Source organism: Mesocricetus auratus, unplaced genomic scaffold (assembly GCF_017639785.1).
Source record: "Mesocricetus auratus isolate SY011 unplaced genomic scaffold, BCM_Maur_2.0 Super-Scaffold_100013, whole genome shotgun sequence".
NCBI lineage: Eukaryota > Metazoa > Chordata > Mammalia > Rodentia > Cricetidae > Mesocricetus > Mesocricetus auratus.
The window spans coordinates 62979903-62996557 of record NW_024429196.1 but is presented as its reverse complement, the minus strand read 5'-3'; the positions used below and the strand labels follow the sequence as shown (position 1 = coordinate 62996557).

Genomic DNA, 16655 nt, shown 5'->3' with positions numbered 1-16655 from the left:
TGCACTTTATATTAGTACATTCAAGCCAATTCAAAATGTTGGCCAAGGACCAGGATGACCAGACACATGCCTCTGGATGGTTAATCAAGCACTTAAGAGTTAACTTATAGTTTTCTATGCTGTTTCTTCCACAGTGGGGCAGGAGAAGCAGGTAGAAAACTGTAGATGAAAACACCGATCAGGAGTCCATAGCATAGGTGAATAAAAGAGGGGTGTGTGTATGGGAAATAACTCATATGCTGTAAACAGTGTTCTGAAGAACACAAGTGGAGGCTTACCTGATTCTTCTGTGTCTTGCTCATCTATTACACCCACCGAGATGCCTAAATCCACACACTTCTTGCTATGTGCCTTGGACTTCATGTGTTTTGTCAGATTTCCTTAAGGGAAAAGAATGTTTATTACACTTAGGTAGTGTTATTCTAATACTGCATTTGTCAACTCTGGAAAATTCTATTCTTGCTAAAAACAAACATATACACGGTGGTTAAACAATTCCAACAACTAAAATTGTACACAAGAAAACACTGATATTTACAGTCAGTTGCAATGAGCCTTGTATTCACCAGTGATAGACAGCATTTTGTTTTCAAACCTGCCTTGTCTATTTTGATGGTAGCTACTTTTGCCCATTGGTACCTATTCTCCAGTTACTTCTTACGAGTACACACATTTCATGCTGGCTTGCTCACTTCCCTGCACGTGTTTTCATCTTAATTTTAAGTCTATCTACAGTAATATGGTCTTCTATGGACTACTAAGGATCCCAAGTTGTAAAAGGACCTCTACAAGAATTTTCTACCTGGGACCTTAACAATTTCATCTACCTGGGACCTTAACAGTTTCATTAATTTTAGGACACTTTCAATTGCTTATTTCCCATATGGCCCAAAGTCAATGGGAAGGGGGGGGCAGGTGTACTTCCGGGGGTCTGACAGGTATTAAACCCCAGATCCAGCATGAATATTGCCTTGACTCCCCTACGATGTGCTAGTTTTTAGTTCCTCCTATTCCTGGCACCTGAGCACTTGCAGTTTTTAAGTCTGACTGCTGATGACTACTCAGGGCTGCCTTTAAGCATCATTAACAGCACTGTATGTGACACAAAAGAGAGAACCTCTCAACACTGTCACCCCATGCACTGAGCAAAAGCATCTGGAGCAGCTCTAGGCTATCTGCTCTGGCAGCTAACATGGCCACCTATGTGAGTATCACAGGTACACAGGACATGCCTGCCTGGAGTGACCATGGATGGCAGAGAGCAGCTCAGAGTCTCCTGAGGACCCCAGCCATCCTGAGTGGATGGTGCTATACCCAAAAACACTGCCAACAAGGGCACACTATCTCTTTTGAAAAAACACAGAACAAAAGTTAAATACTAAATTTGGAGGGCAGGAAAAAAATTAAAAATGCTTAAAACGTTGGAATCCTTGTTCTAAATGTTGGGATTGCACTAGAAGCCTACGCACATCTGTTGGATTTATACAGCTTCAATTGCTTGATAAATGCAGAGTTTGTAAAGCTGGTCACAGCTGCATTCACCAATTCTGGCACTACCTGGTGTATTCTTGTCAAACAACCACACAGCACCCCAAAGCCAAGTGCTTAAGAAGTCCAAGTCTAAGATGCTTCCAAAGCACGTGATCGCTAAGAGGTATTAGTGGCTGACTGCTGCCAGGTGTATCCCACAGATAACATCCTGGGCTTAAAAGGTCTGCCTGTGCCTGACATTTACATTACACTGAAAAATAGGTCAGAATGTTAAGAGTCATTAAGATACACAGGGAAAACTGGTAGTTATTATATAAATCTCTACTTTTCTGTAAGAGTGGCAAAGTTTTCACATTAAAAATAATAAAAATAAATACAAAAGTAAAATAAATAAACAAGTGGTTAAAAACCGCCTTGCTGTGGCTGAGATCTCCATCTCTAAGTCAAATGTTTTCAGAGTAGTGCACTATCTAAGACAAATTAAAAGGCTCACTAGTTGTTCATTTTTAAAAGCTTTGGTTCCCATACAGACAGACAGAGCAAGGTCTATGCTAAGAAACTAATACAGAACTGTGCCAGGGTAGATTTGGGAATTTAAGTTTTTAATATACATATTCTCTCATAGCTTGATCTATTATTATCGATCAACTCCCTAAACAGCTAAAAAAATAAACAAACCAACAAACAAATAAAACCTTGTGTTTACATGTGCAGGATGTACTTGTTTCAGGTTATACCTTGATCATCCTTGCATGGGTGGTTAACGCTTTACTATTAAGATTAGCCTTGTAAACATGTTCCTGCTTTCACATCCCAAGTTAATAGATACTTCCCAAATCACAGTGTCCACCCAGGAAAGAGCAGTAAATGGTTCAAAGGTCCCTGTTTTCAGATAATACTGAAGATTTATCCTGGCCATTGCCTCCCTGGTCATCTCTAAGGGAAGGAGCGCCTACTATTGTCTGAGCAAATGTAAAAGCATCTAGCTGCTACAGTTGTAACTTTCTTTAAATGCCAATAAATCTGAGCCAGAAATGCACCAAAACTGGCTAAAGAGATGATTTATCATTACCAAAGAACTATAAAGAGAGCCAGTCCCATAAAAGTAGCAAAAACAATACAGGCAATTGTGAACTTGAAAGGAACAGAGACATTTTCAATAAAATGATCATTTTTTTTCCAGACACTGCTACTGAAGCCAGGCATCCTCACATTAGACTGCTTTGATGAAGAAAGTCCTAATTTGTAAAGGGCAGTGTATGAAACTGCCATCTTTAATGACTTATTACATAATGATCTGTGAACAAGGAGCAAACATTTTATAATAGTATATTCATTACACATAACAAGAAACCTGTGCAGGGTAAAATTACTTCATCATAAGGGCTTATGCTTTAAATAAACAGAAAACAGAAGCATGTTAAATAGAATTTTCTGCAAGCCCATTAAAAACATTTAATAGTAGAAAATGTTTGAAAACTTTAAATCTGAAATTTAATATTAAATTTGGGTTAAAGTTTATCATAAAAGATAGTTATTTATGGGTAAAATCAGATAATAAAATAGCAACTATGAAAATTTATTCTGATTATTATTTAGAACCCTACCTGAATCTTTTTGAACCCAAACAAATTTACTTGTGATTGCAAAAACTTATTTTCCTTCTTCAGCCCCAAAGTAAGTCTTAGCATTGTTAAGACACAATATTTCAGGGAGTAAAATATAGAAACAGCTGATCCTTTAAAAATGCTACTTTTACTTATGTTTTCTAAAACTCTGTAATTAGAAGTACTCTGCTCAGAGGACCTAGAAACATAAAGAACAAACACTACAATGTTGGAAGGATGGAACTTAGCCCATGGAAGCTACTTATCCTTGACAGAGAAAACGCACAGCTGGACCTTGACCTTCCTGTGTAAAGGGACAGGAGGAGTGTGGCAATGAGCATGTCATACCTTTAGTCTTGAAGGAGAAGTTGCAGTATGTGCAGTGGTAGGGACGGACATCTGTGTGGGTTCGTATGTGTTTCTTTAACATGCTAGGTTTCTTACAACGTATTCCACACTCTTCACAAATGTACTTTCCTCTTCCCCTGCCTCGGACGTATACATAGTCCTCGTTTGACTTATATCTAATTTAAAGGGGAAAAATGAGCAGGGAAATTGGACACTGTGTCTTTGAGAAACTATTGATGAAAACTCAACCTAAAAAATAAAGCACAACTTTATACACAATCTACAACGATGATTTATATACATTTAAGAAAGATTTCCAATTTCTGACAGCTAATTCTACTTGTAGTCATTCAATGTGACATTTAATTCTTAAATATTTCCACAACTTGAAGATGCCAGGTTGAAGTCTTTTTCATTATTAAATTCAGCACAGGACTGTAAACCCTGAAAGAGTATTAAGCTTTGCCGGACACTGGCTCTTGCAGCTGGTTTTTCTCATCATAACTGACACCGGCTCTTACAGCTTATTCATTATTCTTGAGCTAAATCAGGAAGATAGCAAAAGGCAATACACAACTACCTTAAAGAAATTTCCCAAGCCATCCCATGCTGCAAGTCCATGTGGAAGCCAGGCTTACTTTCAAGCTATTATTCTCACGGGCCTCCAGGATTTACATTTTTTCCTAGTCATCATTTTCTCTATCAAATGGTATTACTTAGAATACTAACACATGTTGTCAGGAACCTTTTAAATAAAATCACCCCTGGCAGGTCTTCATCACAGGACAGCAAATGTACATTTAAAAGGCCAGTTTAAATGTACATTTAAGAAGAAAACATGTACTTGCCCTCCATCAAATATTTTAATTCTTCTTGGTTCACTTTTGCTTAAGGAATTTTCTTTATCTTGCTCACTGTTAATTTCAGAGTCATCTTTATTGCTGAATTCAACTACTGAGGACTTTTGATTACCTACTGCTCTCTGAAAGGGAAAAACAAAAAGAGAAACTACGTTCATTAAGCTGGAAACACAAACACAAGAAAGTTTCACTAGCAATTAGCATAACACAGTACAGACAAGCGGTTAGCTCAATGAAGCACACCCCTAGGAGGTAGCTGAGGTCAAGGCCATCTCCCCATCTTTCCTCCAGTCTCCCACCACAGTCCATGACACCTCAAGTGAGAGTCAGGAACTTGACAGAAATTCTTCTTTTACAGACTCAACCATCTTTCTGTTTCACTGGCCCCCTGTAATAGTTTAAGTTTATTTCTTGTCTTTCTCTCCTTCCTTTATTTTTTTCCCTGAGACACGGCTTGTTTGTGTAACTGCCCTGGGGGTCCTGGAACTCTCTCTAATAGATCAGGCTGGCCTTGAACTGAGAGATCTGCCTGCCTCTGTCTCCTGAGTGCTGGGATTAAATGTGTGCATCACCACTGCTGGGTTAAAGTCTATCTCTTAAAGAGTTATTTCTTTGGAGATGGAAAATCACTAGTTAACTCTCGATACAATACAGTCTTGGGTCCCTCAAAGATATCACTAAAACCCCTTTAGCCTGGGAGAGCCTGCATAGTGGAGTGGAAGCCCCACTTCCCAGTCTCCAGCCTGCCCCTCTCCCGTTCCTTTAAAGTAGAACATGGCTTCTCTTTCTAGAATGGTTATCAAAAGTCAAACACTGGTTAGCGTGAAACTCATGTCAAGCTAAAGTCAGACAATAAAATCTTTGGGAAAGGGAGCAGACGTCAAAATGACAAAGCTGGTATAGCTATCCTAGAGGGAATACCGCCTTAAGCTGTGTACAAGACTTCATAGGGCTATGACACTTTGTCAAAGTCAAGTGTTAACTGCAAGGCTACAAGTCCTGTCCTTGCCTTCACAAGAGGCACAACTACCATCAGGAAGAGTTCCTTTCCTACAGTGGGACTCAGCAAGGCTGGAGTGACTTCCTTCAATCAGAGAATGTGCATCGTGGAGGAGCGGCTGTGTCCACTAGAAAAGTGCTTGGGAGCCCTGTCCTGACAATGGCAGCAGCAAGCAAAGGCTGCTGACCAGTCCATAGAAGAGGAGAGTGGTGACACTGCGCATGCTTTCTTCTGCTCCCCAGGAGGCAAGCAGACCAGATACTCTACAAAGCAGAACACACAAACTCTTAGTGCTGACTTTACCCCTTTAGCATGGTCTTTCTTGCTTTCTTCTCAATATCAAATTACCCCCCTCGCTGGTGGGGGGCATTTAAGAGATGGATTCTGGAACCTACACACGTTAAGCAAGGTCTTTTTTTCCAAGAGCACGCCTCAGCCCTCAACTCCAGTACCTTTTGCTCACTTTCCTACCATCAAATCCAGCTTGTGCTTGCTGAAGACATCAGGAGTTAAATGGTTCACAACTGTCATTTCAACAGTTCTGGTGTGCTGGTGCACCCCAAGGCATCACGGGATACTGCCGAAACTGCGTTTGTTTTCACTTTCTACCACCCATCTGCTTCTTTCCATTTTGAATCCTGAATGTATTACTGTAAGGGTTATATCTAACCGTCAGCTAGGTGCCCAAGCCTCCTGAGCCACTTGTTCATGGGTTCAAGTCTCCAGTGATAAAACGTACAGTGCACAGCCTCTTGCAGCACCTTTACATGATGCCACTACTCTTAACGCTTGAAACACTTTCTTCTGAGTTGTGCTTGCTACCATTTCCCTCTGGGGCGCTCTTCCTACAAACAATTTCTGAGAGGACTTTCTTCCTCAACTCTCAATTCTCCTCCCTCTGAACAATTGCAGTCATTCCTGCAAGCTGACAGACCTCTGGATAGACCATCCACCTGTTGTTCGCCCCGGAGAGATTTGAAATCTAAGTACACAGTGCCAGGACTTCTTCCAAGGCTTTTTAACTCTCCCCTTGGGTTCTGGGGATGGAAAAGAGTATCTTACGCATGCTCACCACTGAGGTGCAGCTCCAGCTTGGGAGAACCAGGTTCACTGGGACATTAGGAACATAAACCTAGATCTGCTCACATTCTCACAGGGAGTTATAGCCCAACTAAGGTTCTAACCGAGGGAGCCCAGGGTCTAAGAAGTTACAACAACGAAATCTCTAAATCTGTGGATATGCCTTCCTTCCCTGGCACAGATGGTCTCCATCATCATGCAAAGCCTTTGATTTTCACCTGTGTTGTCAACTTCAAACTCTACGAAACCTGCAGCCCATGCCAGAGTCCCTGCAGACTTTAAGTAAACCAACTTCTCATTTCCACATGACTTAAAGATCTACTAATTAAAAAAAATCTCATTTGTCTAAAGTATCTATCGCTATTGCCACCATCAGCCACGCTGAAGTAACACCAGCTTGGAGTGCCTTGCTGTATCCATAACTCTACACAACAGCCATGTTAGAACTATGCAGTAGTAATGCTAGTAATGCAGATATTTCATGTGGATAGATTCATAAATGCTTATGGATCAGCACTATGTGCTTGGGAACCTACAAAAGTCAAAGAGTTCATCAATAATTCTGAATGACCGGAGCCTAATGTAATACCTTTATTTATTTAATTGCTTAAATGATTTCCTCATTTTATAAAGCCAATAAATTCTAGTGAGAATTCCACCCATTATTCCAAATTATAATGTCATGACCTTAAATTATTCCATAAATATTGATCAAATCAACTAATAAGGGCAGGAGTTTTTATATATATTTTTTGGCAGTTGTTAGAGGCTCTCAGAGGTTCACTTAGAATTCTGCAGTGGGCATGGTGAGAGCAAATTAGTCTACAGGAGGCACAGGACAAATTACTGTTTTTTTGTATAATTCACAACAGAATATAACCACCTCTGGTAACCTATAGGTTAGTGTTTCCAAATTAGCCGTGAGAGATTATAGCCAAGATCTTCTCTCATCTAACAACTCCTCAACGAAGAGAAAAACCAAAATGCTAATTCCAATTGAACAGAGCCAGCTGAAGGGAAAACCAAAAACAAACCAACACTTGGTGCCCAAGGAAGTTATTGTTTGCAAAATATTTACAGACTGAATCACTGCCAGTCACACTGGTGATTCTTCCTAGGGAGAATGTTACCTCCCCTCTAATAATCACATAGTACAACTTGTCATTCAAAATTAAAATACTTATTGTAAGTAAGACACTTAAAGGTATCAAGACTTATTGAGACCAATTTGCACAAACTACGTATGAAGAGAAATTATATCTCAAGTACCTTGCTTAAGTTGCTTTTCCACTTGCTTGAATAGACCACTAAATCTGATTTTGAATGGGTGGTTATTGCTTGGCAATACAGTGACTTTCCATTCTTCTGTTTAGAATTAAGAAGAGAAAGAGCAACTTTTGTAGGCAAACCAAGTGGATTTGGGTTACTGGAACTCATTGTCCATCCAGTATAGGCTGAAGTTTTCTGGTCATTCTGAGGCAAAGGCAATGACTTCCGTCTTAACAGATAACACCATGTAAAATTAGTAGCAGTCTTGAGGCTGGGGAATGATGGCTGAGTGTCTGGACTGCTTAACAATGAAAGAGCAGGGACTGAAAGTTGACTCTCTCCTTGTATGTTTTCTCTATTTTCTTGATGTTTAACTGCTGGTGACTCCTTTTCCTGGTTGTTGTCTATAGTTTTCAAAGGCAAAACACAGGCACTTTCTGAAGGGACAGGTAAATTTTGCACTGTAAGAGTCAACAATGGGGATGTCTTGGGATTTTTAAACTCCTGCAATTCATTGACAAGGTCTGTGACTATAAACTTAGGGGGTCCTGATGACAAATTATCAGTTGGTAAAACCTGTGTCAAATTAGCAGTCTCGCAGTTCCTTTCAGGCGCGGAAAACGTGTCCTGCTCTAGTGTGACTCCTTCAAGGGGCTCTGTGGTACAAAGCTGCCTCACCAGCACTGGTTTCTTCTGTTTACTGCCATCACCTCTTAAACTCGGCAGCTCCAAAGGTCTAACGCTTGTGCTGCAAACAGCCCCGTTCTCATCTTTAGCCCGCTTCTGATGCTTTTCCATGGCAATGTCTAAACTGTTTGCTGGGGAAAGCATCCTTTTACTTGAGACTGAGGATTCTTGCTGTGGGGACAGTCTACCAACAGACATCTTCTGAACTGTTGTCAAGGATTCTGAAACTGAAGCATTTTGGCCCATCTCTGGAAGATGATGTTTGGATGCAAGATCCTTCTCTGGTGTTGGCAATGCATTTTGAAGATGGTTCTGTGATTCCGGCATGGAATTTTGTTCTTCACTGACTGGCACTCTACTTTGATTAGTCTGGCAAATTGGCATGTTGGACAGATCGTGGGTGACTAGGATTTGTGGCAGCGATGTGACAGTAGCAAAGCAGTACATAGGAACACTAGTCTGTTGGGGCACCGGCAGCAAAAACGATGGCAGTCCCTTCTGCACCTGATCGTTTAGTGGCCTGAGCTCCAGTGACGGCAGAGGGCATGACTTAGACACAGGATCAACTAGTTTGGCTGACAGTGCTACTGAAGCCACATATGGATCTGCTCCGGTTTGATCTGGAAGAACTTGATTAGGTAAAGAATGCAAAGGACTAGAAGAGCAACCCTGGCCAGAAGTGAATGCTTGACACTGGAGCTGGTACTTAGGAGCAAAGCTGTCCCCGCTCACAGAAGACGCACACATGTTAGGATGGGCACCTGGTTTGCCACCCTGTGCAGATGCTGGCAGAGACAGTGGTGTGTTTTGGTGACTAAGGGGTGTGTGAGTTTTATTTAATAAATGGACACCAAGAAGCTGTTGAGGAGGAAAAGTGTCAGTAGAGCTAGAACTTGACTTTTCTGGCTGAAGATCCTTAGCCAGGGCCTGGGAGTGCACAGCATGTGCAGGAAACTCAGTGGAAGATGCGTCGGGAAGCCTTGGACCCTGACATGCCACTGCATTCACACTAGGAAGAGCAGTATTTTGGTAAGATGATGCACTAACAGGGCAGAGGTGACTATCGGAAGCTATGTTTAAAGATATCTGCCGGATCAGGGGGCCCCGCCTCCTTTCCAAAAGGGGCACGTGTCCGGTGCCCCCAACACCAGAAGGGGAGCTGGAGGGCTGTGACTCAGCAAGTGCTGCCGTTGCTGCCTGGGAAGGAGGAATGCTCCCACAGTCAAATGACTTGCTTCGGAAATCAGAGACCTCCATCAGTGCAGGCATACAACTGATCTGCTCTGATGCAGCGCGTCTCATTTCCCTGTGAGTGCCAGGGACACTCAGTGTGTTCGAGCCCAGTGGAATCAGAAGAAACTCTGCTTTATTTGGAAAATCAACTTTGGGGGACACCTCTGATTTAGAAGTCTCCTCTATGTCTAAGGAGGCTGAGAAGCTGGATGCGTGGGATAAGCTGCTTTCTCTGCTGAGACTGCGGGAGACAGTGGAATCGAAGCTTGACTCGGTTGAAGAGTGTTCTATCTCAGCCAGCCGGAGCCTTTTCTTTTTGGGCGGCAGTTTCTCTGTTGGCAGCTTTGATAAGGTTTCACTGCGCTGAGGCCAACTGAACTTCTCTGACTTTTCTTCCTCATGGCCCTGGGCTTCCAGGTCCCGGTCTGGCTCTTCAGTGACCAGAATTTCTGGGACCTGGATGTTGTGCTGCCGGACCAGTCTCAAGGGTTGTCCTAACACATACCGCTCACTTGGAATCTTTCTAGAACATTCCCGTGGCTCTCCTCTAAGGGCCTGTGACAGTGCTGTCTTAGGTGGGTGACCTTCCTCTGGGGCAATCCCTATCACCTTCAGAGCCCCAGGCATGCCAGCTCTGCTTAGCTCCTGCAAAGGAGGGGTGGTGCCTCCTTCTAAGGGCTCTGCCTTGTCAAATGAACTAGGCCTGCTCAGGGAGTTGGTGTGCTGGATGACAGAGATGCCGCCACCTTGTCTCTTCACCTCCATCTTGTCCTGAGCTGCACAATTTAGCTGCTGTTCAACCACAGGGCATTGCTTTAGGTGTAGGGCCTGCTCAGGGGCCCTGGCCACAAGCTGAACAGGAATGCTCTGCAGCTGGACACCTCTGTGCGCCTGGTCACCTGCTGTGGCAGTGGCCTGTTTGGATGGACTGGGAGTAGAGCCCAGGGCAGGCTGTAACTGAGGGGCTTCAGCGCTTTCCAGAGACGTGCCACTTTCCCGCGGCTGCAGGTCCTCATCGTCGCCTACGCTCTTCATTTTCCTCCTTTTCCTTATCTGGGGCGTCTGCTCCCACACACCTGTGGGACCAGCGACTCTGTAGTGGAGAACCTGGGGTTGTGTCCCACCAGGTGCAGGGCCATGCTCAGGCTCTCTCACACCCACCTTTGTTTTGGGCCCATGTAACTCTGAACAGTAAAACTTCTTATGGTTCTCGAAATTCTCCAGTTTGCGGTACCTGTTTCGACAGGTTTCACACTCGAACATGGTCCCCCGTCCTTGATGGGACTTCTTCTTTTCCAGGTGAGGCACTTGGGCTGCTTTGCTTGGCACTGGCCCGGGCTCACTGGTGGCTGGGCATCCTTGACAGCTCTCATCCACAGCCTGCCCAGAGCCCAGCATGTGGTTCTCACCGACTGACGAGTCTTCCACAGCTGCCTGTCTGACCAGGGGACGGTGATGTCCACTCGGAGGCATGGACGGGTTGGGTCCTGACACAAAGACATCATCATAGAAGGTGCCGATTTTATCATCAAATGACTGGCTTCCTCTTAGAGGCGGAGGGGGAGGAATCATATTTGTGGGGACGGCTGAATATCCTGTGGTTGGCATGGAGTTACTTCTCGTGATAGGCAGGCAATCCAAGGACGGAACAGACAGGAGGAACACCTGCTTTGACTTCTCAGTTGGGGTGAATGGGGACTTTGGTATATCAGAGCTGGAACTTGTTCTCCGGCCCATTGGTTTTAGGTCAAACTGGAAGGAATCTTTAAATATATATGATTTGGGGGAGTCAATGCTTCCCCGCCTGGAAAGTGAGGTTCTCCGGGGCTTCACACTATCCAGTTGCTTATCATCGACCAGGGCTTCGTTGTCAGAGATCAGCTTCGAAATCCTTTCCTCCAGAGTTTTGGTTGCCAAGGGTGGGCGCATCTGGCCTGCTAACGCTGATGGCTTCTCTCCAGGCGCTAATGCAGCAGGTGATGGAGCACTGAGTCGAGGCCCCGGGGGCCCGCTGTTCTTAGCGGGCTCTGGATCCATGGCGGGAAAAGTTCTGGCAAATGGAGTCGGTGGACTCACAGCTTGATCAGCACTTTCAGAACGTGAAAAGTAGCCCGAATCCGTGCTTCCTAAGCTCCGTGGACTCAGAAGCAGTTTGCCCTGCTGCTCCTGGGAGTCGTCTGTGGCCTGCTGCCTTTGGAGTTGCGCATGTGTTGCCCCACTGTGAAACTCTTGCTTCCCATCTGACTGACTCATATCCCCTTTCTGATGGAACTTCTGATCTGTCTCTAGGGAAGATACACTGGCTGGATGTGACAGTATGTTTGCACCGTGAAGGTCCTTCTGCCTCTGTGTGCTAGGAAGTTCAGGCTTGGGACTGGCCCCCTGCGGACTGTCAGTTCTTAGTGTAGAAACACTTACTGGGTGGACCACAACTTTTGGTAACTCTGTCAGGGCTTGTGACTCTGAAGGTCTGTCCTGTGAAGAGAAGCCACTGACCACATGATCTGAGTTGCCTAAAACAGACTTGGGTAAAGCTTCGGGATTTGATATCTTCTTCATTATTTGCACAGGTTGTAGATCCATGACCCCTGGGTCATTCTGCCTCCCATCTCCAGGCCCCTCCTCCTCACTCTCCCCACTGTCTTCAACATCTGAATGGACACTAAGTGCTTTGGGGCATTCTTGGGACAAGAACAAGCCACCAGTCTCTAAGCCACCAGCCTCTGGCTGTAAGACAAGACCCAGTTTGATAGTGTGCGCATGGGATTTTTTGTGCTTATATAGGTTACTTTTAGTCTTAAATGAAAACCCACATGTCACACAGGGGTAGGGCCGCTCGCCAGTGTGCGAGCGGATGTGCTTTAGAAGCACGCTGGGCTTTGCACACGCTCTATTGCAATACTCACAGATATATTTGCCTTGCTTTTTTGGCTTCTGATCTCGCAGAAGAAGATTGCACATTTGTTCCACACTTTGACTGACAACAGAGGCGACATGAGTTGAACTGTAAATTGGCCCTGGGGGCGACTGTGTGGAACTGCCGGGGCTTACTGACGAAGGTGACATGGAATCCATTTGCTGGTGTGGAGGAGTGGCCTGAGTTCTACTGGAGGGAGGAGGGGGACCTACAGTGGATGTCATTGCTATATTATGAATCGGTTCAAGTTTAGTGTTCTCATGGGTGTGCAGATTTGTCAGGGACCCTGTTAAGCCCAGACGCCCCGGAAGCTGCTGATTCTGTTGGCTAGGTTTAGAAACTTGGTGGTCGTGTGGGTTATACAGGTGAGAAAGAGACTGAGTTGCCACTTGCTCATTCTTCTGAGCAGAGGCCACATGTACTGGGTATGAGGTACACGGAGAACACTGTGACGCGGCCACCAATTCTTGAGATGTAGGATTTGGGGCATCTGGGGAACTGCTCTTTAATTTACAAGGAGGCCGGGCAGTTCTATTTGGTTTCAGTTTTTCTGTCTTAATTGCACAAGATGAGCCCTTTTGTGACAAGGTGCTCAGTTCTGGCTCCATTGCTTTCAATAAGACATCGAACGCGGTACTTGTGTAGGAGAGGGGCGTGGTGCTACAACAAGGAGAGCTACATTCACTATTGTCAGTCCTGGTTACACTAGGAGAGGAGCTGGAGTCCTGCTGTCCATCAGGGTCACTGAGCCTGGCTGGGTCTGAGCCCTCGGACCTCCATCTCCGCAGCTCTGACCTGTGCTGGGGAAATGACACCTTCTTTGGAGAGACTGAGTCTTCAGATTTTGAGGCGTCAGCAGTCATCCCAGGTGTTTCTCCATTTTGCTTGGTACATTGCTTCCCGCTTTTAGCAAGGACACAGCTGTGTTTCTTATGAGCCTCTGAAGCATTCTGGACAACACTGAACGACGACTCTTCTGTGTTTTGCTTGTGTTTGGTCTGGAGAGGGTTTCTCAGGGGGGATTTGGGTATTTTCTTCAGGTGATTCTCAGCAACAATCTTCTTTCGTTTCACACCTTTAAGAGACTCAGAGGTTCCTTTAATGCCAGCTTCTAGGATTTCTGTTAAGACAAAATAGAAAACCGGTTGCTAAAATTGTACATGTGCCATGACTGTTTAACAACTGCAGTTACTATCAAGAGGGTGAGAGCCTCCTTTAACAGAGTCATGTTCACACTGTGGACATTTTAAGAAGGTTCCCAGGCAACACCTACAGAAACACTAATACAAAGGTCATGCTGAGTGTTTCTGGGGGAACCTACGTCATGGAGCTAGACCTTTCACAAGGAGATAATCCTTCCCCATTGCTCAAATACCTGGGGACTACTGACACCACATTCTGAGAAGGCTGGCCAGGCAAAGAAGAAAACCTAGCCTTTTTATGGGGGTATCTAACTTACTGCCCTCATAACCATTAACTGCAAGCTCTGGGAAGCTTCTGTACAAGGGATGCTCATGTTTGTATGCATGAAATGGGTATAGGAATGAATTAGTGAACAGACAGACCTCTGGTGGGATCAGGAAGTATGATGGCCACAGAGATTGCATCAATGAAAGTTACAAAAATAAACATCCCTTTGTGGTTTATTGCCAAAGAAATGAGAAAGCCCTAAGATTGTGACGGCTCTTGGTTTAATAAAAATTATCTATATAACTGAACAAACTATTCATTGCATATGTTTCTTTGCATGTATGAGGAAAAGGAAGTCAGGTAGACATAGAGAGACAGACAGACAAAACCCACGGCAGTAAAGAAGAGACTGACTACATTTTAAACTGCTTTGGAAACAAATCAATTTAAATGGCATAAACTATCCACAATTTCTCTAAACTATTACGCATTTACGTAATGATCATTCACTATGATTCAGTCTGATTTTGATTTGTTGGATCCTTGGGCATATAACCAGAAATTATTTTGCCATGTATACTTATTTTAGAAAAGCCAAATATTTTAATTCATTACTTTCACATAATTTCTATAATGCACATACTTGAAATTCATACTGGACCAAAACATTGCACTGTAATACCCACTTTGCCTTTGATGATGATGAAAGTTTACATAAAATGTTCTAGTCCTGCTGTGGCATGCATGTATGAGCACTCATAGATACACTGAGTGAAGGGAAGATACCAACTTCATTGTAGACCCCTTTCCTCCCCAGGGGCATGATGGGAAGGCAGGAGCATCACTGAAGCACTGCAGTGAAGCAGCATGGAAGGACCAGCTGGTGTCTACAGAGCAAGCTTTTTGTATTCTTCTAGGCACTCTTGTTACGAAGTGACATTTTCCTCATGGGCTTCTCCTAATACATACAACAAACAAGTCATGACTTGCTTGTGGAACTCTTTGAGCTACTAGATAAGGGTGACAAACTGAGAAGTAATGATCACCCTAAGAGGCAGTAGTTTCCTCACCCATTTCTCAAAAGCCAGGAGATGAGCTGTCACAAAAGAGAAAGTCATCAGGCTCTAAAAATAACTTTACAAGAAAGGATGAGAAGTCACTCAGGAGGGGTGGCCCATGGAGCTGAAACCCTGCCTACACAAAGTCTCATCAAAGTCCTCACTGGTGTGTATGATAATTTTATTATTTCATATACTTTGTGAAATAATAAATACTGTTTTCAAGTGTTCATATTTTTAAAATAAGATCTTGCTATGTAGATCTGAACTTGGGATCCTACTGCCTCTGCCTCCTGAGTGCTGGGATTATTTATTTATATTACCATGTCAGACTGTTCTGTTGTTTTAGTTAAATGGTGCCTGGCATTGCAAAGAATCAACCTATAGGTAAATAGTCAAAATTATGTTGCTTTTAAATAAGAGTTGTAACATGAGTTCTAATAGATCTTAACAATAAAAGCCTGGAACCATATAATAGGGGGTGAAAGCTGAAAGATCAGAGAAGCAGAGCAGCCAGCCACTGGAGTTCTTACCTCTACAAATCCCTCAGACTAAACGAGAGCAAGTTCCTGTCTCCTCCCACCTATATTCCTCTCTCTGCCCAGCCATCTCACTTCCTGTCTGTAGAGACTGCCCCAGACCTCTATGGTTAGCTAGTGGTTAGCTCTGCACTCTGATCTTCAGACATGCTTTATTTGTTAGATTATAACAAGATAATCTTTTCTTTTCTTTTTTTTTATGACAAGAAGACATGTCTACTCCTAGCAGCACTAGTCTACTTCAGAGAAGAAGATGGGCATCAAAGAAACTCCACATGGAGTTTACTTTCTTTGTGGCAAAGGTCAGCCACTGTGCAAGAAAGTGCTCTTGCCCTGACTGCTGACAGCACGCTGCCCAACTGAACAAACAGGATACAAAAGAAAGGACTGCCAAACTTTGCCAAAACAAGGACAGCCCTTCAGGACATCCTGTTTCACAGAAAAGTCTGTCAAATATGCTAGGCCTGAAGGCCAAAGATGGATGCCCCAACATTTTAGAGGAACCTTGGGTGACTGACTGTCTACACAGCCAGCTGTTTCTGTCATTTCTCACATTTTTTTGGAAATCGCTTACTTGAACTTCCTGCTTACTCAAGCAATAGTGTTTCCTTTTCGGACCTTCGATGGAGTTGTTGTATGCCTCTATGTGTAGGTGTACCCATAAGTACAATGTGGAGGCCAGAGTTTGCATTGACTAGGTCTTCCTCTACACTTCTACACCATAATTTCTGAGGCAGGGTTTCTCACTGAATCAGATCTTGTCATTTGAGCTACACTGACTAGCTGTCAAATACCTAGGATCTTCTTGTCTCTGCACCACAAGCATTGGTATTTGAGGCATGTGCCACCATGCCCAGTTTTCCTATGGTAGCTGGGGACTGAGTCAGGTCCTCATGTTTGCAAAGCAAGCACTTAACCCACTGAGCCATCTCTTCAAACCCTCCTTCTAAATGTATTGTATTTATGTATTGCATTGACTTATGTGTGCGTGTGCGTGTGTGTGTGTCTGTCTGTGAACATCTATGTACCATGAAGCATGTAGAGTTCAGAGGACAACTCATGGAATTGGTTCTTCTTTTCAACTATGTGTATATCAGAGATAAAATTCACCAGGCTTGGAAACAAATACCTTTACATGCTGCTTTACATGCTGAGC

At 43.8% G+C, this 16655-nt stretch overlaps 1 protein-coding gene across 7 annotated transcripts in view; it reads right to left on the bottom strand.

Annotated features, from left to right (window-relative positions):
- The window catches only part of Hivep1 (HIVEP zinc finger 1), a 150951-nt gene that overhangs the window by 21464 nt on the left and 112832 nt on the right, over positions 1-16655 (bottom strand). For all 7 annotated transcript variants that reach the window (XM_021224969.2, XM_040755889.1, XM_021224970.2 and 4 more), the window contains 4 exons: positions 7656-13612; positions 4295-4428; positions 3447-3622; positions 279-380 (listed from right to left, as the gene is read on the bottom strand). In XM_021224969.2, the coding sequence (XP_021080628.1) occupies positions 279-380; positions 3447-3622; positions 4295-4428; positions 7656-13612 (6369 nt within the window). The remainder of the gene's footprint in view (positions 1-278; positions 381-3446; positions 3623-4294; positions 4429-7655; positions 13613-16655) is intronic.